The sequence below is a fragment of the Ictalurus furcatus genome, chromosome 27 (assembly GCF_023375685.1).
Source record: "Ictalurus furcatus strain D&B chromosome 27, Billie_1.0, whole genome shotgun sequence".
Classification (NCBI taxonomy): domain Eukaryota; kingdom Metazoa; phylum Chordata; class Actinopteri; order Siluriformes; family Ictaluridae; genus Ictalurus; species Ictalurus furcatus.
The window spans coordinates 340,384-366,998 of NC_071281.1; the positions used below are offsets into that span (position 1 = coordinate 340,384).

Sequence of the window (26,615 nt, forward strand, 5' to 3'; positions counted from 1 at the left end):
AATGTCTACTCTTGGTTGAAAGTGGAATCAGAATTTCAACTTTAAGTTCCTGATATTTACATCTAGATGTGTTAAACAACTTAAAACCTGGCCCCTCTGGTGGCAAAAGTATAGGTGGTCTTAAAGCCTACTTCTTATTCCTAGCATTATTCCCACACTATGGCAGGGTCTGCTTAGATTTTGATTTGGCACAGGTTTTATGCTGGATGCCCTCCCAGACGCAACCCTCCCATTTTTCATCCGGGCTTGGGACCGGCACTGAGTGGAGTGGCTGGGGTTCCCTGCCCGGGAATCGAACCCGAGACACGGTGGTGAGAGCATGGGATCCTTAGCCTCTGGATCACCAGAGAACTCAACAGATGGTCTTAAATAAAATACAGTAAATACCACTTAATATTTGATTCCATATCCCTTGCTTGCAATAACTGTATCAAGCCAGCAATCCACTAAGATCATCAAACTGTTGTATGCTTTTTTGCTTTTTCAAGCTTGTACTGCAGCTATTTTTTCAGTTGTTTGTTTTGGGGGTTTCTCTATTCAGTCTCCTCTTCAGCAGGTGAAATGTATGCTTAATTGGGGTAAGGTCAAGTGATTGACGTGGCCAGTCTACAACCATCCACTTTTTCCCCCTGATGAAGTCATTTGTAGTATTGCCAGTATGTTTTGGGCCACTGTCTTTTTGCTTGATGAAATTCCTCCCTATTAGACTGGGTGCATTTCTCTGTAAATTGGCAGACAGACTGTTTCTCTTTCATAGACAGCTCTCTGGCATTCATGTTGGTTTATCCATTTTAACAACAAATGCAGTCTTCACAGGTGAAACCTAGGGCTCAACCAAGAGTAGACATTCAGAGCTATTATTTCTTTAAGCAACAACAAGGAACACCTGGGCAACAAGAAACACCTGTCTATTATATGTTCCAATATTTTTAATCACTTGAAAATGGCTGGGTTCGAACAAAAGGTGCCATGTTCTAAGTTGTTTAAGGTATGCACAGCTTACATTGCACAGCTTGATGTAAATATCAGGGAATAAAAGCTGAAATGCTGATCCATCATCTCATATTAATCGTTTGATCTGAAACATAATTGTCTGCAGTGTATGGCAAAAACGAAAAAGAACTGGCCTTGTCTAATATTTTTGGAGGGGACTGTACAAAAAACAAACAAACAATGAGGCTCCCAATGGACGACACTTCTTTAGTATCATGAAGTGAGCCACACAGACTGTTAAGTGCATAATGCAAATAACACTGAGGTAATCAGGTCACCAAATTATCACCAGAATCACCAGTATCTGGTAAGTCCCAGACTGTAACAACAGTCCAGAAGAAAACAAACATTTTTTAAAATAAAAAATAAAAATTGAATCAACCTTTTTAAATACTCATATTCATCCCTGAATTACTATTTACCTAAAGCAACATGTTCCAAATGAACATGGCTAACTTAATTTAACAGACTATAAATGTCTGTAATGTAATATTATCTAAATAGACAGACAGACAGCCAAGCATCAGATACCCAATAAGAATCATTGCAGACTTAAAATTTAAATTACCAAAGTATATTACAAACCTGTAGTATGAGAGAGGGAATTGTGGGACGCGAGGGAAAAAGATTCTTTCTTGAAAGGGCTTGTGTCATTCTTTTGACTTGCTAACTGCAACCAATATTTACTGCCCCCCAAAATGCTTTTTTAAATTGCATGTAGCTGAAGACAGGGGATAGGGCAAGTAGAGGTTTAAACTTCATAATGTTCCTTATTTTTTATATATATATAAAAAAAATAATAAAAAAATCTGGTTTTGCCACCCTCATGGCTTTAATAATGGTTACTTTTGTGAGATTAAATAACAAACCTAAGAACTGCTTGGAGTGACCACTGTAATATTGTTCTTTATCCATTGTATTGGATGCTTATGGTTGTGCTACCCCAGATACTGCAAAGCAAACTGGCATAGTTAAAGCCGTGTTCTTTTGCCAATAATATTTCATTTTGTTCCAACATGGTGTATTTACTAATTTTTTTTGTTTTTCTCACCACCTACAATACATCCTCTTGCACTGTGCTGGATGTGGCAGTTGGTGCTGCAGTAATTGCCGAGTCTTTTCTATCTATCCTCATAATCATTTTAATCTTCTTTTTTGGTGGGTTCTTCAGTGTTCCCATCCTCTCTTTCACCTTGTACTCCAGGGTACTATGAGGAATACCATAAATGTTCTGTGCCTTTGAAACACTCATTTTCCCACTCATCACCACACCAATAGCCTCTTCCAGGATCTCACTGTTATACTGGCGATACCGGCCCCTTTTTTTGCGTGGCTGCTTGGAGACTGTTGGATCTGCTTCTGGATCTGACGTTGGATACTGAGGTCCAGATGTTGATTGGTCAGCATCAGTGCCTAAATATTCACTCACCCCACTGCCATCAAAGAGGTTTCCCAAGCCAGCTCTACTACTCTCTTTGGGCAAAATTGCCCTAAGCCTCCTGCTGAGAGAATTCTCTCTCTGCACACTGCCCATAGAAATGGAGCTGTAATTATATATATCAGAAATGTTGCCATTGGAGTTCCAGGAGAGATCCATACCCTTTACTTGTGGAATCTTCAAGTCAACTGGAGGGGAGTTTCTTGCATCTTTCTTTGCTGTAATGGCAAAGATATCATGGGACTTGCTATGGCAGGCACTGGTACCTTTGGTGAAGGTTCCATGATTTTCTAAGACAAGCGGAAGGTTCTTTAGATCACTAATATGGCTGCTGACCGATTTATACTCCAGTACACCATCTAGTTGTGGTTTCTCCCAGAAGCCATCAGGAGACAGGAGAGGGTGTGTTTGACTGGAATTGAGAAAACCTACCATCTCTAAGCTGGCCAAAGATAGAGGTGAGGGTTGTCCAAGAAAGCGACGCTTCTGACTCAGGAGTTCCTCCTTTATAAGAAGTGATTTGGCAAGTAGAGGCTTAATAGGGGCAGAGCATGTATGGTCCCCCCAAATGCCATCTTGCAAACCTTGTAGTGGCAATCCATCCTTTTCATCAATTTCTTGGTACTTTTGATCTGTTATCACGGGTTGCCTGATTAAGAAAAAGAAAAAAAAAAGAAAAAGAAAAAAAGGCTCTCCATGCTTAGCTTTAGGAATAAAATTACAATATACTGAACTGCCTCTAGATCAACATATGAACGTACCAAAAATAAACAGTATTTTGAGGGAAACAAATATAAATTCATTAAACCATAAATACACTATATGGCCAAAAGTATGTGGACACCTGACTGTCACATCCATATGTGGACCTTCCCAAAACTGATGCCACAAAGTTGGATGCACACAATTGTCTTTGTATGTTGTAGCATTAAGCTTTCCTTTCACTGGGAATAAGGGGCCCAAACCTGTTCCGGTATGACTATGCCCCTGTAGACAAAGTAAGGTCCATTGAGACATTGTTTGCCAAGGTTGGTGTGGAAGAACTCTAGTGGTCTGACCTCAACTAATACTGACTTCAACCTCATTAAACATCTTTGGGATGAATTGGAACGCTTATTGCATGCCAGACCTCTTTGCCCAACATCAGTGCCTGACCTCATTAATGCTCTTGTGGATGAATGGGCAACTCCCCATAGTCACACTTTAAAAATGTAGTGGAAAGACTTCCCAGAAGAGTGGAGGTTATTATAACAGTAAAGAGAGGACTAAATCTGGAATCGGATATTCAACAAGCACATATGGATATGATTGGTCAGGTGTAAACATACTTTTGGCAATATAGTGTACATCATTGCAAACTGCCAAATCAATAAGAACCTAGAACCTAACTCTAAATTAGTAAAATAACCAGAATACCGTACATAAATAAAAAGATCCTTGTGTAGTGTCCACATCTAATTTATGTAATGTACATTTAATTTATGTAATGAATGCAATGAATAATGTGTAATTTTGCATTTTAGTAAAGTAAAATTTAAGTAAATTTAAGTAAAATTCACCAGTTATTCATTACCGATATATTATTTCTTTATATAAATCCTTTGAAAAAAAAGTAACAGGTAGTATGTCAGTGCAATTGTACTTAATCAAAAACTTATCTTACTATGGCTGTTGCTGAAATTAGATTTAGGAATATAATTAAAATAAGCTTTTTACATTGTTGCCCAACTAATTAAACCTGTTTTACATCCAGTAGGATGCACTCATATTTGTGGATTTGTCATAAACACTCAGATTTATAAACTTTATGTACCTTCTTTAACTCATTAGGAACTAATTTGGGATTATTATTATTATTATTATTATTATTACTTTCAATTTATAGTATACTGTATATTAAATAAACAAGTATAACAAAAACTATGGTCAATAGGGTGTAAACCATGTTAAATGGAAAAGAATAATATGTAACAGTTGCTGAGGAAAAACACTATCTAGCCTTTTCAATGTTAAAACAGTAAATTGAATTAATACCTGAATGAATATGGCATCAGAAATAACAAAGGAAAATTAGGCAGTAAGGCAGAAACACAACAGAATTGAAATGGTGGATAGAAAAACAAAACAACCTGATAAAAATGGCTGTGCTCACCTTTTCACTACAGGTATGACAGAGAAGTCATGAGTGGGATCGAGAGAGATTCTGCTTTGTTTTTTCTTGGTCGAGAGATCCAGGACTCCATCTGTGAATATAAAAGTATCCCCTTTTTACTTGTTTTTTTTTTTGTTGTTGTTGTTGTTTGTGTGTTTCTTTCTTGTTCATTTTAAGTTTGCAATTATTATTTTATGTCAGAGAAAAGTAATAAAACTGTTTTAATATGAATTTTGACTTTAAATAAATTAATATTTATTTGAAAATAAATTCAGTGATTTCAAATTCATCCTTTAAATAACTACTTATTTTTCAGACAGACAGTGCTTGCACATGCATACGACTGCAAATCATTTGATCTTTTGATGACTGTTATATTTTATACAGGGATGTAGCAGTTTTCAAACATACAGCTAGCAATTGTTGTAGACATGCAGGAAATTGCTGTATTTTCTGCCTTTTAAGCTAATCCTTTCAAACTGTGTACTTATTTACATTATAAAATATACTGTGTACCTAAAAGAAGATTATAAAATAACCTAAAAAAAACAAAACAAAAAAAAACGAATTACAAATTTGAGCAAGGAAATGAACACACAGTATTTCTGTTAACCTGTCATAGATAGGAATCAACACCTGTCCCATTTCAGCTCGATACTTTGCTTAATTTTTAATCAATTTCAGTGATAATTGATAATAGTTCCTTTTTTTTATTGCTGATCAATAACACATACAGATTTCTAATTTTTGTTTCTTTGTAGCTGACAGGAAAGAGAGTATGCCAACCCTCCCACTCACAGAGCATGGACAATTTGGCTCTCCAAAGCTCCCAGCCACAGATGGCTACGGCATCATCAGATTGCTATATATTTCTAAATATATACTTGACAGACATCATTCATTCATTGTTCGTCTTCAGTAAACATATAAAAAAAGCCCTCAAGCTGCATTCCTCTCATGATTGTGATGAACTGAAACACTAAAGCGTACATCTGGGCAGGAAAATATAGTATTGCTTACTTACTTCAGCTGTTTTGATTTTGAAACTGTAAACTGACTTTACAATCAGCATTCTTGAAATGAAGGTAATAGCATTCAGCACCATGAATCTCTCCTTTCTCTTTGTTCTTTCTCTTTCTTGCATGCAATCTCACTCTGCTAACCGACTCAGTCAATAATCTCCATTTTAAAAAAAAAAAAAAAGCCCCAAACCCTGTAGCATTATACCCATTAACATTATTACACTCTGGAACTAATTTTGTCATCAGGACTATTTTTAAAGTTTCTATTCCTGGCCATCTACCACGTGTGGTGTGTTTAAAGTCCCAACCATACTTTTTCTCCTGATTGTTCTTCAATTACACACATCAGGAAGCACGCCCACACATCTTGTGTGGTAGTAGCTCAGCATATACACACCAATGACTGTAAACAGTGTATATTTACACATCCATGTTAAAATTTCAGGTTTTATGATATAAAAAATAAAACCAAGATTAACTGTCTTTTTTTCCCACCTTTTATGTGATATAGCAACCAAGAGAATTCAAGTGAATAAAAAATAGTAACATTTCAGGAGAAAAAAAATAAATACTTACAATAACCTGGTTGCAAAAGTGTACCCACCCTCTTAGAAAGGGGCCTGTGACTGTGCTCAGAATTAACCAATCACATTCAAACTTATGTTCAAAAGTAATTATTGCACACATCATCAACTAAGTGATTCTGATTAAACCCAAATAAAGATCAGCTATTTCTGTAGGATTTTCTTGACATCTTGGATTAATCAGTCTTCAGAAGCCATGGTCCACAAAAACTTACAAAATATGTGTGGAATCTCACTGTCAAAAGGTATCAATCAAGAGGGGAGTATGAAGGAATTTCTAAAACAGATGTACAATGGAACACTGAAGATCATCATCAACAAGTGGAGAAAATGGGGCACCACAGTGACATTACCAAGAACAGAAAGTCCCTACACGTTTGACAAAAGAACAAGATGAAAATTATCAGGAAGGCTTTCAAGAGACCTATGGTAACATTAAAGAAGCTACACCAATAGCTCATGGAAAAGAAAAAAAAAAAACATTCCAAGCCTGCCTAATATGTTTGGCACAAAATCAAAACAGCTATTTCGGCCTGGATGGCACTGCAAAGGTATGATCGGGAAATATGCTCAGAACCAGAGAATGCTCCTTGGGCAAGGACCGGCAGAATTTAAACAGGGTTTAAACTGTGACTGTGGAAATGAACCATGCAAACCAACAAACATTACTAACCGATCCTTATCTTCAAACCATCATTTCTACCATGATAATGTCTGCCATAACCTACCAATAGTCTATGTAGATGACTGCTCCTTCCACTGTGAGGACCTGGTACAAGCTGGAGTGGGCATAGTGTGGCAAGATAGATCTGTCCAGGAACCACAACAGCACAAACTTGGTCCAAAGACTAGCCAATATGCAGAAGTTGACAATGTGCTTGTTGTTTTACAACAGGCCACTCAAGGCCAGCATTAAAGAGTCTGTCATCTTCTCTGACTCCAACTATGCTCAGTACAGCTTTGTATCAAACATCATATTGTGGAAGGAGAATAGCATGAAGAATGGCAGAGAAAAGGATATTAAGAAAGCTTGCCAATGACTACGGGATGAGAATCTATTGGAAAGACAAAGATCACCACAGACCCTAGGGCCAGACAAAAAGGTCAATGATGAGGCTGATCACCTTGCCAATGCTGGAGCACTAGGGGGTACTCCACGGCAGTTCCTCAAGGAATGGCTCCCAGAAACAGACACCTGCACAGTAGACATATTTGCTCATAGGTAAGCCTGTGAGATACTTGACCACGCTAAAGATAAACATTCAATTGTGTGTATGGGGAGGAAATTGAGTGCTGATGACCTGGTTGCCATACAGAAGTATAATCCTGTAACCAGGGCCATCTCCCAGCTGGTGACTGGCTCTGAAAAACAACCCATCTCTCCTGAGACACTGCACGACTCTAGAAACCTGAGCAACAAAGCTCATTAAAGGACTGCTAGGCTATGCCCCTGGTGATGAACCACCACAGTAGGCTGTTCCAACCATAGGGGGGAGATGATCCAGCATGCCCATGATGAGCCATGTGGTGGTCAAAGTGCAAAAGCCATTTGTAAAACCCTCAGAGACATAGCCTACTGGTCTTTCATTGCCCAAGATGTCAGTAAATATGTGAAGAGTTACTTGGTCTGTTGTCAGTTCCAACCACCACGGCCCTAAAACAAAGCCCCACCTAGAGGAGGGGGTAACATATCCATGGTCCAGTCTCTAAGTAGACTGGGTTGGAACAGTAGCAAAATCCTTGAGAGCTAACAAATACCACCTGACAGCAACATGTGCATTCACCATGTGGGTTGAGCACCTCCTAGCATCCAATGACACAGCCGAGACGGCCACAGTCTTGCTGGTGAACCATGTCTTTAGTTGATACGGCCTGGCCCTTTCTATTGATTCAGACACAGGGACCCATTTTACAGCATATGCTCATTTTAAACCCTCACGTCCACAAAACGAGCTCTGGAAAAATCTGTATACACAAGCAGGCTCATTCCCCACACATTCTCTACTATTGCTTCTGCTAGCATAAATACTTTTTATTTTTGGCAGCTGTGGGCAGGCCCAACTGGCTTAACTGTAGCCTCAAATATCATTGGCTAACTCATTTTTCCAGAAGTCAGTTCTGATTGGCTGGCTGCCACTGTGACGAACCATTAGCAAAGTCACCTATTCTTCATGAGAGACATGATTTAAAGTGTACCTATTATGCTTTATCAGATATTACCTTTCATGTAGTGTGTTATTTCATGCAGTATTGATCTCCACCAGGAGCCCTTGCAATACTCCAATCTTTCCTGTCAAGAAGCTCGATTCAGATAAATGGAGGTTGGTACATGATTTGAGAGCTATAGATCAAAATAATGGTACCTGAAACGCCAGTTGTTATCAAACATACCTGAGGCAACAAAATGGTATTATGGTAATTTATCTGTGCTCTGCATTTTTTTAGTGTACCTCTCCACCCAGATTCACAGCATCTATTTGCGTTCACTTGTTGGACTGTTGTGTATGTGTATATTGTTATACACGTACACGTGACTTTCTCAGGGATATTGTGAATGTCCCTCTATATTCAACCAGGTTCTAGCTCATGACCTTGATACTCTGAATTGTCATAGCACCCTGTTGCAGTACATGGATGACCTTCTGCTTTGCAGCCCTACTAAAGAACACAGTGTCAAGATGACTCGGTAAAGGTGTTAACTATGCTAGCCGAAAACGGCCACAAAGTGAGTAAAGAAAAACTTCAGTTTTGTAAACCTAAAGTAGAGTACTTGGGATGTGTCCTAGAAGGGGCAAGCCACAAAATTTCACCTAAACACATGGGAGCCATAAGGAAAGTGCCCCAACCGCAAAAAATACAACAAATGTTGGCATTCTAAGGAATGGCAGGCTTTAGCAGACCATGGGTCTGTGACTTTGCGCTAATAGTTCACCCTCTTCGTGATTTAATCAAAAGCACAGACCAAACACAGCCAAATGCTGCTCCTGGACTCCTGGGGCGTTAGCTGCATTTGATCGGCATCTGCATTGGCAAACCCTGATTATGGTAAACCGTTTCACTTGTACATTTCAGAAAAATGGTGCTTTGCATCTGCTGTATAGGCACAACAACAACAAGGTGTAGGTAAATAACCTATAGCATACTACAGTACCACTTTGGATAATGTTGAGAAGGGAATGCCACCTTGTTATCGGGCATTGGCGGTTGCCGCATTCACATACCAAAAGGAATCCTCAATTACGATGGGGCATCCAGTCACACTGTACACAAGTCTTTTGCCATTACCAACTCGCGGATCACGACGTACGATGTCATTCTGTCGGCCCTGGAGTTAACTATAGAAATATGGAACACAGTCAACCCCACTGTCAAAATGGTTACTCCACAAGGTGAGTTGCCCCATGAATGCATGTCCAAATCAGAGAAGTTCTTTAAAGCACAAGCCGACTTAGAGAATGAGCCCTTGTCAAGTGCACAACGTGTGTTCTTTGTAGATGGGTCATGTTTTCGAGCCAATATAGGGAATAAAGCTGGATTTACTGTCATAGCGGCTAGGTTGGATCTGCTTTCATTAAATACAGTAATGGAGGTCTCTTTACCCTATACCTGCTCAACACAATTGGCAGAAATCAGGGCTCTGACTGCTCCGTGTGAACTAGGGAGTGGTAAAAGCTGTACAATTTATACTGACTCAGCATATGCATATGGTGTACATCATATGTATTTGGGCCTATATGGGCACAGAGAGGATTTCAGTGGGAGGATGGGTCCACAATTACTCATGGAGCAGCTATATCAGACTTGTTGTATGCTGTGACTTTGCCAGCCGAACTAGCAATTGTGAAATGTCAGGCTCACAAGACTGAAGGTACTTTTGTTATTAAGATAAGATAAGATAATACTTTATTAATTCCCAGCTGGAGAAATTAGGGTGTCACAGCCCAGTAAAAAAAAAAAAGACAAAAAGAAAAGAAAGAAGAGATAAAAGAGATAGTAAGGAGAACAATACAGGGATACATAAAGAGTATATACAGTATGTATCAATATTTATAGACATAAGCACAATCTCTCTCTCATATATATATTATACACACACACACACATACATATGAGCAGTATATACAGCAAGCAACAATGTACAGTCCAACTATGCAAGTAGTCCATGTACATATCGCATATGTATAATACTATATACATATTGCAGCTGTATGGTATGATCAGTGTGGACATATAACAAAAACTTTGAAGAAGTGATGTGATGTGTGAGCAGTACAAAAAGTACAGTATGGTACCCATATGAAAACAGTGTAGCAGAATATTTTTAGTGAAGTCAAAAGTAAGGTAAGGTCAAGGTGGCTAGGTGTTGTACAGTCTGATGGCTGTCGGCACAAAGGAACATCTGAGGCGTTCCGTCTTGCACCTGGGGGGATGAGCCTGTGACTGAAGGTGCTCTCCATCTGCCGCAGCTCAGCATACAGTGGATGAAGAGGGTTTCCCAAAATGGACCTGATTTTGTTTCTTATTCTCTTCTCCACCACTGTCTCCAGATTGTCCAGTTTGTGACCAACAACAGAGCTAGACTTCTTCACCAACTTGCTGAGTTTGTCAGCCTCCCGAGTCTTAATTCCACCTCCCCAGCATGTCACAGCAAAGAACAGCGCACTGGTTACTACAGACTGATAGAACATCTGCAGTAGCTTGCTGCTCATGTCAAACGACCTGAGTCTCTTAGAAAGAACAGTCTGCTCTGTCCCTTCTGGTAGAGAGCTTCGGTGTTTTCCGACCAGTCCAGCTTGCTGTTGATGTGCACTCCCAGGAACTTGTACAAGTCCAACATCTCTATTTTCTCCCCCTGGATGGTAATAGGTTTTGGGGGGGAGGGCAGGGGGGTGGATGGTGTTAAATGCACTTTAAAAATCGGAAAACATGATTCTCAATGTGCTTCCTGGCCTCTCAAGGTGTGAGTAAGCTCTACGCAGTAGGTAGATGATCGCATCGTCCACGCCGATTTGGGTCCGGTATGCAAACTGCAGCGGATCAAGGGAGTCACTTACGATCAGCTTCAGGTGCCTCAGGATCAGTCTCTCAAAGGTCTTCATGACATGTGAGGTTAGCACTACAGGTCTGTAGTCATTTGAGGTACTGGAATGACTTTTCTTGGGCACCGGAACAATGCAGGAGGTCTTTCACAGTTGTGGCACCTTTTTCAGCCTTAGAGAAAGATTGAAAAGGTATTGAAACACACCTGCAAGCTGTGTGGCACACACCTTGAGCAGCGTGGGGTTGATGTTGTCTGGGCCCATAGATTTGTTGATTTAGACAGCTCCCGTCTCACCTGGCTTGATGTTATTAATGGACTGGTGGAGGGGGAGGGGGTTGTTAGGGTGCCTGTGTCTGTGATGATTCCTGTATTGTCCTCATCATCAGTAGTGTGTGAGTGTCCATTTGAGCTCTTAGGGGTGGGGGCTGAGTCAAACCTGTTGAAAAACCGGTTTAACTCATTTGCATGTTCCAGGCTGCCCTCCATGGCTGGTCTGGAATTTTTAAGCCCAGTACTCTTGTTCATGCCCTCCCATACCTCTTTGGCCCTGTTTTTTTCCAGCTTGCACTCTAGCCTCTCCCGGTAGCTGTTTTTTGCTTTCCTCACCTCCCTCCTTAGCTCCTTTTGGACTGAAATGACCTCCTCATTGTCTCCTGCCATGAATGCTCTCTTTTTCCTGTTTAAGAGGGCTTTAATGATAATGATAATGAGTCTTTATTGGTCACATATACATTAGAGCACAGTGAAATTCTTTTTTTCGCATACCCCAGCCTGTCAGGAAGCTGGGGTCAGAGCACAAGGTCAGCCATGATACAGCGCATCTGGAGCAGAGAGGGTTAAGGGCCCAACAGTGGCAGCTCAGCAGTGCTGGGGCTTGAACCAAGGTTGCAAAGATCTGTGAACGCTCGCGGCTTAATTGGGTTCAAGCATTGCCACTAGCCCTAATGAAAATGCGGTCCCAGAATAACCGTACTACTCATCTAACCCCACACAAGATGTTGAAGGGCTGCCCTATGCCTATGGAATTTACTCGGGGTCCCTACAAGGGCCCACCTCTTGAACAACTAGACGGCAAAATGCAGGAATATATGCACCACCTAACCCAAATCCACAGGCATTTGAATTCGCAGGTTCACGAGGCACTTCATTGTGAAGACGTCACCACACCAGAGAGATTGGTGGAAACAGGGGACTACGTGCACATACCCATGTTCAAAAGGAAGCACTTCAACGACCCTCGAAGAGAAGGACCATTCAAGGTGGTTGCAGCAACTCCAACTGTGGTAAAGGTTGAAGCAAAGATCAGTTTCCCGGGGCGGGAAAAGGCAGGTTTTTGTGCCCTACTGAGGATGGGGAAGATAGGCTCCAGCATCCTAATCAAAGAGGGAAAGGCAGACTCTTTCGTCCCGCCGAAGAAGCAGACGGCTCACCCTCTGTAGATGACCAAGAGGACTTAGACTTCACAAGCAACAGTGATCTGGATGACCCCCAGACAGGTCTGTCCCACAGAATACCTGGACAAGTTAGGAGGACAGAGCGCAAAGCACGCCGACAGGCAGCTAGCGACAGTGACACCCTTAAGAGCACACCAGGTGGTAACACTCCAGAGCACAGACAGTTGTTGATGCCATGTGGAGACTCCCCACGGGCAGTACCAGAAGTGGCTGACTTCCCACCTGAGGAAGTCCCTGCACATCCAGCCCCTATCCTAGACCCAGGCCAGATTCCTGAGGGCCCTTTCATACTTGATGCCGAGACTGGGGAGGGAGTAGTGCAGTTATTAGAGGAAGACGTCACCCACATGAGCAGCCATTTGGGACTCTATATCTCCAGGATCTGAGAGATCTCGACATCCTTCCTGATCCCCAACGACCCCAACAGCACCTGAACACTGTCCCTCTCGTAGATAAAAGCCAGCAAATTCTACAGTTCCTCTCACCTGAATTCGTAGTTCCGTTGCCGCACGCAGCCCATGAAGTTGGACCAGATGCCATACCCCAAGCTGGCCCCAAGGCCATACGCCCCGAGTGCGGCTGACATCACACTAAAATCTGGGTGCTTCTTGCGGCCATCATTCTAATGAGTGTTTTCGGAATGACTGCACTTGTTATTATCTTTCTAGGTGGCACTAAGGTCCAGAAAATAGTACCTAGTATGAAATGTCATTGCACCACACTACCTGTCAAGCAGAATCGTAGGCAGGCTAATGGATTTTTTTTTTAAAAATCATTAAACACTTGAAACGTGTTAGACTCAAGCAAATCGTGTATAGAATGTCAAATAAAGTTAAAAAAAAAATCGCTAATGTAAGTAATCTTTTGAGAGCTACAACAATGATAACAAGCTACTTACATTTGTAGCTGGAAGTTGGCTGAGAGTTCATCCCCCATTTTTTTCGAGCTGAGAGGCATCAGGAAACATGACATTATTTCTAGTAAGGGAACATATTGAGCATCAATGCTCCCTGGTTTTTGTGGTGCATTGTGGGATTTTTTATATACTCAAAATTTGCCATTGAAAGAGTCCTTTTTTGCTGAACTAGGGAGCTGGTTGAGACATAGGGTGCTTCTCATTTCTTATTTGTGCATCCTCATTTCCTTTCCTTGCCTTAATATTTCATTACTTATTACATTAATAGTAATTACATTTCATGTACACACCCCGCCTTAGGATGTGAGAGAAGGATGCAAGGATGAGATGTGAGGAGAGAAGAATTGAAGCCAGTCAAATGGAATATCCTCGCTGTCTCAAGCACCGCTTCAGAGTGACGTCAATTAATGATGACTGTGCTCAGCTGGATTACGTCACTGCGCTTCAGGGATCTGCCGTTATCCTTTTTTTTTTATCTGCTGTTATGTTGATGGAGCTTGGTTAATAACATTCTTAATAAAGCAAAATGCACTGATAGTATGTGAAATGTCTGGGTTATTGAATAATGAATTAATGAACAATACATAAATCATCAAATTTTTTGTGCAGCTTTGCATATCCAAACATGCAAGGATCAATTAATTACAATAGTCATTGTAAGCATATTATTATTTAATCATATTTCACACAAAATTCCATCACATCATCAAAGGACTTTCTGTTTGAGATTGTGGCAGATGTAAAGGAGGAGGGCAATTTATACGTGTCAGGTTTTTCGACAAGAAACACTTCCGCATAGGATACATCTGTGTATCCTCGCTCCTAGCACCTCTGGAAGCTTCCGCACTCCCCGTTCCTCGCCTCCTCGCGGTGCAATTAGAGAACTGATATGTCCTTCAAGATGGTTGACGATCAATTTCCGGGTCACAGGCTGGAGAGTGGAGGAGTGAAGAAATGAGGAAGCATCAATTTGAGTATTGAGAAGCACCCATACCCTTTGACAGCATGGAAAACACTAATTTCTGTATTGATCATCTGATCAGTCACATGACAATGTCAACATTATGAAGGATTATAATTAGAACAGCCAGTAGGAGGAGACAAACTATTAAGCAAACAAACATTTCGCTTAAACTGCTACCGAATGTCTGAATCTAAACTGTAACTGAACAAAGGACTTCAAAAAAGTAGTTATAGATTAGCATATACTGTACATTGATCAGGCATAACATTAAAACCACCCGTATAATATCGTTCAGTTCTGACCCATGGACTCCAATCAGCTGAAAGGGTACTGTGGTATCTGGCACCAAGATGTTAGCAGCAGATCCTTCAAGTCCTGTAAGTTGGATCGGACTTATTTGTCCAGCACAACCCACAGATGGTCGATCGGACTGAGATCTGGAAAATTTGAAGTCAAAACCTTGAGATCTTTGCTATGCTCCTCAAATCATTCCATTGTTTAGGTTGGTGGTACGTGTCAAAGTAAAAGCCATATGAATGCCAGGATCCAAGTTTTCCTAACAGAACATTGCCCAGAGCATCACACCAGCTTTCCTTCTTCCTATAGTATAGTGCATCCTGGAGCCACCTCTTCCCCAGGTAAGCGACGCACCCAGTCATCCACACGATGTAAAAAAAAAAAACATGATTCATCAGACCAGGCAACCTTCTTCCATTGCTCCATGGTCCAGTTCTAATGCTCATGTGCCCATTGTAGGCGCCTTCGGCGATGGACAGGAGTCAGTATGGGCACTCTGACCGGTCTGCAGCTACAAAGCCCCAAAAGCACCAAGCTGCGATGTACTATGTGTTCAGACACCTTTCTACCATAGCCAGCATTAACTTTTTCAGCAATTTGTGTTACAGTGGGAAGCTTCTGTGAGATCGGAACAAACAGGCTAGCCTTCATCATTCATGGCCTTTGGCTTCAATGAGCCTTGGGCACCCATGACCCTGTCACTGTGCCAAGGACCCTTGTCCTTTTTTGGACCATTTTTGGTAGGTACTAACGACTGCATACCTGAAACATCCCACAAGACCTGCTGTTTTGGAGATGCTCTGACCCAGTCGTATAGTCGCTCAGTCATCAAAGTTGCTCAGATCCTTATGCTTGCCCATTTTTCCTGCCACCAATACATCAAATTCAAGAACTGGCTGTTCACTTGCTGCTTAATATATCTTACCCCTTAACAGGTGCCACTGTAATGAGAAAATCAATGTTATTTATTTCACCTATTCGTGAAATGTCACGGTTTTAATGCTATGGCTGATTGGTGTAGATGCAGCATAAATATATATACAGTATCTCACAAAAGTGAGTACACCACTCAAATGATATCTTTTCATGGGACAACACTGAAGAAATAACACTTTGCTACAATGTAAAGTAGTGAGTGTACAGCTTGTATGACAGTGTAAATTTGCTGTCCCGTCAAAATAATTCAACACACAGCCAATTAATGTCTAAACCCCTGGCAACAAAAGTGAGTACACCCCTAAGTGAAAATGTCCAAATTGGGCCCAATTAGCCATTTTCCCTCCCCGGTGTCATATCACTTGTTAGTGTTACAAGGTCTCAGATGTGAGTGGGGAGCAGGTGTGTTAAATTTGGTGTCATCGCTCTCACGCTCCCTCATACTGGTCACTGGAAGTTCAACATGGCACCTTATGGCAAAGAACTCTCTGAGGATCTGAAAAAAAGAATTGTTGCTCTACATAAAGATGGCCTAGGCTATAAGAAGATTGCCAAGACCCTGACACTGAGCTGCAGCACGGTGGCCAAGACCATACAGCGGTTTAACAGGACAGGTTCCACTCAGAACAGGCCTCGCCATGGTCGACCAAAGAAGTTGAGTGCACGTGCTCAGCGTCATATCCAGAGGTTGTCTTTGGGAAATAGACGTATGAGTGCTGCCAGCATTGCTGCAGAGGTTGAAGGGGTGGGGGGTCAGCCTGTCAGTGCTCAGACCATACGCCGCACACTGCGTCAAATTGGTCTGCATGGCTGTCATCCCAGAAGGAAGCTTCTTCTAAAGATGATGCACAAGAAAGCTCGCAAACAGTTTGCTGAAGACAAGCAGACTAAGGACATGGATTACTGGAACCATGTCCTGTGGTCTGATAAGACCTAGATAAACTTATTTGGTTCAGATAGTGTCAAGCGTGTGTGGCGGCAACCAGGTAAGGAGTACAAAGACAAGTGAGTCTTGCCTACAGTCAAGCATGGCGGTGGGAGTGTCATGGTCTGGGGCTGCATGAGTGCTGCCGGCACTGGGGAGCTACAGTTCATTGAGGGAACCATGAATGCCAACATGTACTGTGACATACTGAAGCAGAGCATGATCCCCTCCCTTTGGAGACTGGGCCGCAGGGCAGTATTCCAGCATGATAACGACCCCAAACACACCTCCAAGACGACCACTGCCTTGCTAAAGAAGCTGAGGGTGAAGGTGATGGACTAAACACTATTGAGCATCTGTGGGGCATCCTCAAATGGAAGGTGGAGGAGCACAAGGTCTCTAACATCCCCCAGCTCCGTGATGCCGTCATGGAGGAGTGGAAGAGGACTCAAGTGCCAACCTGTGAAGCTCTGGTGAACTCCATGCCCAAGGGGGTTAAGGCAGTGCTGTTAAATAATGGTGGTCACACAAAATATTGACACTTTGGGCCTAATTTGGACATTGTCACTTAGGGGTGTACTCACTTTTGTTGCCAGTGGTTTAGACATTAATGGCTGTTTGTTGAGTTATTTTGAGGGGACAGCAAATTTACACTGTTACACAAGCTGTACACTTACTACTTTACATTGTAGCAAAGTGTTATTTCTTCAGTGTTGTCACATGAAGATATAATCAAATTTTTACAAAAATGTGAGTGGTGTACTCACTTTTGTGAGATACTGTATATATTTATATAGAAACAGTTATCTGACCTTAGCTCAACCCTATGTATGAGCACACTCCAACCTTGGCAACTGACCTCAGACACTTGACCTGTAAATGGCTTTAAAGGTTTGTGCAAATCCATAAAGAACATTCTTGCTGGCCTACACAAACTCGACACCCTTCATGAGAAACTTGAACATCTCACCTGATCGCAGTGCAGATGAGAAATCAATAGTTAAAGTAGAAGAATCAGGATCTAAGAAAACTGAGTAGCAGAAGAAAAGTATTCAGCCAAGCAAGAACCTAGAGTAGGGCCTCACTCTGCTTCATCCTGTTTCTGCTACAAGCATGAAGAATATCCTACCACTCTTGAGGTTGAGCTTTCAAGTCTTTCTTCTTGAAAAACCCACAAGAATGTAGTTACCTTTGTCACATTCCCCGATATCTTTCAAAGGAAGACGTTCTTGGCATTATTTTCCAACGCCATCTCCCATGAAGCTCTTCAAAACGCTAATTCAGAACATCCACAATGAAGCAATAAAAAAATACAAAAAGTATCCAGACACTGCATCGTCGTTGCTTAAAAGTCCCGACACATGAGCTCTAGGGAAGAGCATGCGTCCACACACACACACACACGTTCACATGATATTGCTTTCTTTCTCACACACACACACACGTGTGCACACACTTTCCTCATTTTCCTCTCTCCCACTCTCACACACATGCACTATTCCTTTGGTCTGTTCCTATACTTTAGAAGTTCTTAGTTAAGTAGCTGATTGGTGTTTTTCTTCTTTACACTGTATTTCAATAAACCTGTATTTATTGCCTTTTTTTATTGACTTGTCTTGCATATTACGTTGATATTGCAAGAAGCCAAACTATTCAGAACCAAGTCAATTAAAATGAGTGCAAGGTATTGTAAACTGTCCACACACAAGGGAATTCACAAATGTGAATCAGTGAATCAAGCATATAATTGTACAAGTACACTTCAGTTCAGTTAGTGTTATTATTACACATTCAATTAATAATTCAATGGTTTTTTTTTTTGGATTCGAATTCGGAGTTCGATGGAGTAGGACGCGAAGTTGGAGGCTCCTGCTGATTCCGATTAAAATTGTAATTAATTTGCGCATACAATAGATTTTGTCTGATTCTACTCCATTTCCTTGTTTTCCGTTTCCTCGTTTCCGCTTACTTTTAACTTTGTAGCACGTTAAAATGTCTGGAAAGAACACGAAAACCTGTGGTAGCATTCAGACACGACTGAGGTCTAGTGTGCGCGCCGCGAGCGAGTCCCCTTCTTCCCCTGAATCCGCGTCGCCGAGCGGTGACCCTGACTTTACCGCACTCAGGCTCAAGCTGCTGGCTTTACTGAGGAAGGACGTTGCCGATATTTTAAAAAAGGAGCTCCAGGAGCTCCAGGAGAATCTTGGGGGTGCACTGTCTACTATCCAGCTTGACCTGCAGGCCGTGAAAACACAGCTGGCTAGTGATAAAGTTGCTACCGAGGCTACCATGTCAACACTGAAAGGTACCGTTGGGGAAATGGAAACACTCTCCGGTTGCACCGATGACATAGTTCATATGAAGACTACTATCGAGTCTCTCACTGCGACTGTGACTCAATTAGAGAATAAATGTGAGGATTTGGAGTCGAGGTCACGGCGCAATAACATTAGGATAGTGGGAGTTCCAGAGGGCGCTGACACATGTACAACTGGGAGTGGGAATTTGAGGGATTGTGAGAGTAAACAAAACATGCCAATGCTTTGAAGGATGTGAATTGGAACAGAGTAATGTTATTCAATTGTGAATCTGTTTTTAGAGGATTTAAACCTAACTTGGTCAACATATATTATAAAATTCAGGCAATTTTACTGAGGTTATCTCATACAGTGTGGCAAGTAACAATCTGGAAAGACCTTTGTAATATCACAGTCTAAAACTGGATTTAAAGAGAAGCAAATTAGTAAATGAATCACATGTAAATAAATCATATGTAAATGTATCATACGTAAATGAATCACATGAATATGAATCACATGTAAATGAATCATATGAAAATGAATAAATAAATTAAAAGACAATAATTCAGTGTTTTAATGGAACTGCATAATATTATTTTATTTTACTTGTATTTATTTTTAATATTAGCTCTTAATTAAATAATTTACCTTGGTTACTGGACTCAACACCAGTCTTCTTAACAGTGAGGTCCAGTGGAGAATCCTGGTCAGCCATGAAAAGTTTGCAGAGGACAGGGTTCTGTGATGAGGCAGCTGGGTCTAGCAAGGGTGCTTTTGGCAGACTTTGGTACTTGGTGCTGTTAAGTACTGATTGGGAAAGGGGTATATCCTGAGCTGAACTGGTTTTTGAGGTATATTCCGTGGCAAGCTTTCGAATCATTTGTTGCATAATCTCCTGTGCGACTGGAGGGATAAGGGGATCTGAGATGCTTGGTAGGTCTGTGGTAGAATGAAGTAGAAAGAAATGCACATAAATATTATGAGTGTGATCCAATTTAATTATTTGTACCTATGAAAAAAAAAAAGAACAAATTGTAACAGAAATAATTTTAATGTCCAGTCAATTACTTTTACAGTGAGTAACTAAAGAGTTATAAAAGCAAAGACACATGAGTTTAATAGCAATAAAATGTATAATGGTTATTATCACAATATCAATTATTACATCGTCCATGCCTACTAGAAAAAACTCATCACAGAACTTGATTGTGAATACGCGTTGATCTGTAGAAATGCTTTGGTCCTATTTCACCACTCCTAATAGGGTAAATGCCTTCTTGCGTGGATATGTATGCATGTTGAGACCTTCCAACAAAGTGTTGCATGAAGCAATATTTGCTGTCATCGAGCCACCCTTCCCATAAAAGTAAATAAACGACCATCAAATATGGGTAAAATATGATTAGAGAAAGTTCAGTCACCAAAAATAAGTATGAAAGCAGGGTTTCAGTCATAGGACTTCATTCAGCCCTATAGGTGGTGTTTTTTATTACAACTGTTAAGGAAAAACTTTGTTTTTGGTACGACAGACTGGCAAAGAACCATATGCAACAGGGAATTGGTAGCAGACAACATGATTTCAGAATTCATCACAATAGAGAAGACAGTGTTTAAATATGCAAAGAAGTAAATAAGTATGTACTTTTAATGTATAGGGGGTTCATCATCCACTCCTCATCCTATACTCAAAATGTAAAGCAGGCAAAATTATGAGAATGCATTCAGTATTTAAACCAAAAATTACTTTCACACTGTTTTTCATCACCTCAGTCAACCGAACAAGTGTGTAAATACTGCAGAGAAGCCATTATGATGACGAGAGTAACTCTGTACAACATCTGCTTCTCTCAACTTTGCGATCTCACAAACCGCCATCTTTTATTGATCCCGCAAAATTACCTGAACCTGCGACCTGCTCGTGTAGACACAGTGACGTCGGGCGGAGTAAATAAATAATAATGCTAACGATACAAGCTGGGTTTAATTCAGACTTCTTTATTAAATAATTCCTCACCAATCATAATCAAGATTAGCAACTGTTCCGTCTGTAAACATACAGTACACTGCTGCTCTCCATTCACTAACTCTAATAGCTCATTCACTTTATTTAAACTCATGGTTTCCAGATATCACTAGGAAAGTCAACTCCAGTTTCCATGTTCTTATTTAATCCCCCCAAAAACCCAAGTTTATCAGCAGACCTGGCAACACTGTACTGGGGAAACGATCTAAAACTGATAAACAAACAAAAAACTAAAATGTAAAGACAGAAAATGTGCTTAGTTATAAATAAATCATTTAATATAAAAAATAGATATTATAATAACTTTATAAAATATAAATAAAATGAGAAATGAAATAATGTTTAATTACTATGGGTTGCATTTAATATCGATTTGCTATTAGACTTTTTCCTAATATGGATAATTTTTGTGTTAGTCTACTTTTAATTAGGACTCTTTATTGTTTAAGATATTTTAAAATAAATATTTTTATGCTGTTTATTTATCAATTAACCAACTGTATTTCTCATTGCTATTATTTTACTCAATTAACAGTGACCATGAGCAGAGAGCTTACATTTAAGTGTTTATGACCTCCTGATTAAAGTTTAAACAAGAAAAGATTGGTATCTGGATCGGTTTTGGTCGTAAAAATCCTGATCGGTGCATCCCTAATGAACACCGTTAAACTAAAGCGCTTTGCATCTGACAGGTAAATGAACTGAAATGAATCTGATTAAATGAATCTGATGAATAAATGAAGGCACATAAAACTGTGTTTGAATGGATGGAAAAGTCCTCAGGACTGAGTACCGCATCATTGTGCAGACGCAAACTGCTTTCATGAACAAGTCAGAAGTCCACATTTCTCCAATTCTCATAGCTCTCCTGAATAAACACACTCGAACTCTTACATCACTGAAACAAACACCTGCGACCCATCAGAACCTCTCTCATCTACTACATCTGCAGGAAAGCACCACGTGCTGTCATGAATAATTAAGAGAGCATCTTCTCACAGGATAAGAACACACAGGCTCATGAATAATTATGAGACACCGACAAGTCATCAAAGTACTAGAGTACATTGCCACATCACTGCCTGTGACCAAGTTTTAAACCAGGAAGACGAAAATAGCAGACAAAAGCTCAAAATTGACCAGCTTTCTCCTACAATTAAAATGAACAGATGCTGAGATTGTCTTTTATGATGTGTGACACGAACACCTCTGTTAAAATCTCAGAAAATGAAGTTTAGTGTTTCATGACGCTTTAACACTGGCAATTTTACTGCGTGGGAAAAATGTTAACATGAAACTTTGCACGTTGATTTCAGATTCTGGGTTCATCTGCTTGCCTGTACAGTGCCCTCCACTAATATTGGCACCCTTGGTAAATATGAGCAAAGAAGGCTGTGAAAATTGGCTTTATTGTTTAACCTTCTGATATTTTGTTCAAAAGAATTCACAAAAATACTGCTCTCATGGATAGCCAACAATTGAAAACAACACAGGTCTATCAAAAAAAAACCCTACACTGGAAATCCTAATGGTGTCCTTACTTAAACAATCAAGTAATCTTGACTAAACATTATTTAACATTTTGCATTTTGAGCATAACTCAAAAATATAAGTTCGTTTAACTTATTTCCCTACAACATACATAAACTTAAGATTTCAAGTGTTCTGAACTCAAAATCATGATTCATTAAAATAGCTCACGCTGGTCTTCCTTTGATGTGATTGGCCACGCAAGGAGTTCTGCCTGGCAACCAGAGAACTAATGCACTGATTGGTAGATAATTACAAAAGGTGGTCCTCTTCGTCTGTAGGTTGCTGCTGAGACCGGTTTCATTATGAAGTTAAAGAAGGGAGTGTGCCCTCATGTGCCATTTTAAGTAAGTAAACTTATCTTGATATCAACTTATTTTGTGTGATTTTTAATAGTGAAATATGTTTGTTAAATTGCTAATGGTACATTTTCTAATAAAGGACAACACAGCCATAATAACAAAATGTTTCCCGGTTACAGTAACTTTGCTAACGTAGCCATTAATTAACAATATTTTTAATGATGGTTTTGTGATGGTATGATAACAGAGATATCAAATGATTTTGTGATTTGAAATTTTTAAGCATATAAGTTAATAAACCTAATCATAATTCCCGGTCAAACTTTGCCAATGTCGCCATTAATTAACGACATTTTCATGATTTTGTGAAGGTATGATTGAGATATAAACTTTTCATATTTTGACTTGTGAGCCGCAAACATTTTGTAAAAGTATTAATCATAGATTAATCACGTGTTTTGAGAAAGAACATGGCAGCTATTGCTGAGAACAATTAGTGATCTTCACACTTGTCACCACTAATTATCTACAGAGCGATCTTGACCCTAGTGGTCAATGGTGTTATTGCAGGGGGTCCATAGGAAAGTTTTAAAAATGTTTTTATTTTTAATTTTGTTAAATGTATCAAAACATATTAAAAGGAGATGTTTTAAAATTAATCAATTTGGTTATTTGCGTGCATTCACAAATATCACGTGAGCTGAGCTGACGATTGTTCACTGATGTGTTTATTTTAAATTTATTTACAAATGAAATGATAATTTCTCTACCTGAGTGGTAGAGAAGTTCAAGTGTTGCATTGATGGATAAAACAAACAAAAGATAATTCAAAGAGTCAAATTAAATGTCACACCAAAAATAAAATGTAAAAAAAAAATCTTGAAATGTTTTGATTAAATTTTGAATGTCCAATGTTAATATTACTAATGTTGAATATTAGTAAAATAAAACAACATACACAGAAATGACTGATAAATATATAGCCTATAATTGTTGTGGAGTGAGGGGGTCCTTGTGGATTGTTTGAAATATGCTAGGGGTCCAGAGCTCACAAAAGGTTGAGAACCACTGGTCTAGTGTATGAATTTTAGAAAGGTAATATCGTCTCAAATGGAACACATTAGTTTTTTAGTAACTGGAAGTATAAGCTGCTTCCTAGTCAATGGCGCATGACGTCATATGCATGCAATGTGATGCTGCTAGCATTAGCAGACACCCAGAGTCACCGACAATGACTTTCTGCGGTTTACTGTTTATGTTAATGTTACCTTTTATTCCCGACATGACCTCAGTCACCATCAGACATCGGCGTAATCATCAAGTGTCTGAGGAAGAACGTGTGCGACCCAAGTCCTTTAAGGCAGGTGAGCGTTTTATATTAAACACCCTGAAGATCAAACTTTATAGAGATGAGTTTGTGTAGCACTGAAACACGACAGTGATGCACGAACATAAACTTATGTTTGTATCCAAAATACTACACTGTGTGCAAGGGACAGGGAAACTGGTGCAAATTGCATAAAAAGGTTTAGTTTAATTTAAGTTTGTCGTCATTATATGGTGTATTTGTGCACTTGCAGTGTAAATTCTGTCGTTTATTATAACGGAAGTGATCTGTTGGTAATGAGGCCGCGTTGCTCCTCACTCGCAGTGGGAGTGCAAGTAAGAGCTGTAATGTCTAATTAAAACACTATGAACAAAAATAAAACAATATTCCTAAAAGCAGTGAGTAACAGAAACCATAAGGTGCAGTGAAAGTGAGTTTTTATTATTAATTTAGTACTGCAGTTTAATTCGGTGCTTTTTGTGTATCCATAAAAAGTAATGCATAAATACTACTATGTATATTTAATAAGTATTTATGTATTAATTTTTATAGATGCAAAAAAAAAAAAAAAAAAAAAAAAAGCACAGAATTAAACTACAGTCCTAAATGAATAATATATATTCTGGTGTGTGTCTGTGTATTGGGTTCTTTACAGTCTTATATTATTGGACAAACAGTTGTGTAAAGTTTTAGTGTTAAGTTTATATTTGTAACATTCAGTTTGTGGATTTTATTTTAAATAAATGAGGAAAAAAAATGGTACTGAAAGTCGTCCACCCCCACCCCCCATTAATCGAAAAGAAATAACTGGCCAACTGATCGATTATGAAAATAATCATTAGTTGCAGCCAAATTATTATTATTATTTTTTAAACAAAAGAGCAAAAGGTTAAACAATAAAGACAATTTTCGCATCCTTCTTTGCTCAAACCAAGGGTGCAAATATTAGTGGAGGGCAGTGTATATAGGCTAGTAGGTTTTAATAATAAGGTGTATACTAAATTTGGTCCTCCAATATCACTGTCTTAATACATTAAGCCATGTTAAGTGTTTTCTTTATATGCGAGAGAAATGTTTTTCCCTGGTCGTTGATTTAGTGCATTAATCCACGCAAAGCTTTTCAACATTAAGCGTTTTAGAACGTCTCATATTGCAGGCCTAAAATAAAATGGAGCGCGTGCACTATGGCGAAATAACACGATATATCGGCTTATGCACAATTTATGCACGTGACAGTCCTGCACCGAGAATCAAACAAAACGGGATGCTCAATAAAGACAAAGCACAAATGAAAACAGAACGGAGTAAACAGCAGCGAGGTTTGTCTGCTGCAGGGAGGAGACGGTGTGAAGAGGAAAAATAAATAAAAATCCGCTGCGCTTGTCACGCGCAGCACCGGAGCTTCTGGAGCTGTGCGCGTCCTTATTAAACCAACCGATGCTCTCCTGTCAGATCAGATGTTAAATAAACTTACCTACACATCGAATAAGCTTATGTCTCCACGATTCAAGTTCCTGACGAAAAGCATGTCCTTTGATGGTACACTGTTGACGTTTACACAGACACGCCATTTTCCATCGGCCCCATCCCGCGGTCTCGCGCGCTCTGCTGTGTACTTCCCCGGGGCTACGTCATCAGAGCTCGGACAAGAGGATGGTGTGGTGGTGTGAGAGGGTGGAGGTGATCGCCGGCCACAGCATCTTTTAAATGCACCATGAGATCGACTGTTCCGTTCAGTCAATGTATTACTTTTAATCTAATTAAAGATTACAGATCTGAAAATGTTAAGGTTTTTGGGGGGAGATTTTTAACATATCCACAGACAAGTACGGTTTTTTTTTTTTTTTAAACTATTTTTACATCCCCAGAATAAAGGATGGACTATCTAATCTACATAATCCACGGCTAGGTTTGCATTACGCATAATAATAATAATAATAATAATAATAATAATAATAATAATAATAATACACACTCCGAGGTGGTGATGCGGCCACGACGCGAAGCGGAGTTACACCTCGGTGTGCTTTTTTATTGCGAATAATTCAACGGACCAGGGTCAATTATTCCTCACCTAATGCAAACCTAGCAGTTACCACATTTGAAGACATCATTCAGATGTTTTATTTCAAGACATTTGTCAGGTTTTTGTCCTTAAAACGCTCGTGTGTGCAATTAATTTATTACGCATCTCATCTCAAAGCCTCCGCTATTAATTCCTAAACGAGAGTGGCAGAGGGAGAGAGAGAGACAGAGAGAGAGACAGAGAGAGGGAGAGAGAGAGGGAGGGTGAGAGAGAGAGGGAGAGAGAGACAGAGAGAGAGACAGAGAGGCAGAGGGAGAGACAGAGAGGCAGAGGGAGAGACAGAGAGGCAGGGAGAGAGACAGCGAGAGAGACAGAGAGAGGGAGA

The 26,615-nt window shown here is 39.9% G+C and overlaps 1 protein-coding gene across 1 annotated transcript; it reads right to left on the reverse strand.

Moving 5' to 3' along the window:
- Positions 1 to 1,969: 1,969 nt before the first annotated feature.
- lcor (ligand dependent nuclear receptor corepressor) lies at positions 1,970 to 26,406 on the reverse strand. Its single transcript, XM_053616488.1, has 4 exons — positions 25,679 to 26,406; positions 19,671 to 19,961; positions 4,584 to 4,674; positions 1,970 to 3,080 (listed from the first exon to the last, which is right to left on the reverse strand). Exons 1-4 carry the CDS (start codon positions 25,773 to 25,775, stop codon positions 2,048 to 2,050), a joined length of 1,512 nt encoding a protein of 503 aa, XP_053472463.1. The 5' UTR covers positions 25,776 to 26,406; the 3' UTR covers positions 1,970 to 2,047.
- Between the last annotated feature and the right edge of the window lie 209 nt (positions 26,407 to 26,615).

Coding starts and splice junctions, on each gene's coding strand:
- lcor (XM_053616488.1), bottom strand. CDS start 25,775: ATGGCGTGTCTGTGTAAACGTCAACAGTGTACCATCAAAGGACATGCT. Junction 19,962..25,678: donor TAAGCTTATTCGATGTGTAG/GTAAGTTTATTT, acceptor ATTCTACCACAG/ACCTACCAAGCATCTCAGAT. Junction 4,675..19,670: donor TGTTGAGTCCAGTAACCAAG/GTAAATTATTTA, acceptor TTATATTCACAG/ATGGAGTCCTGGATCTCTCG.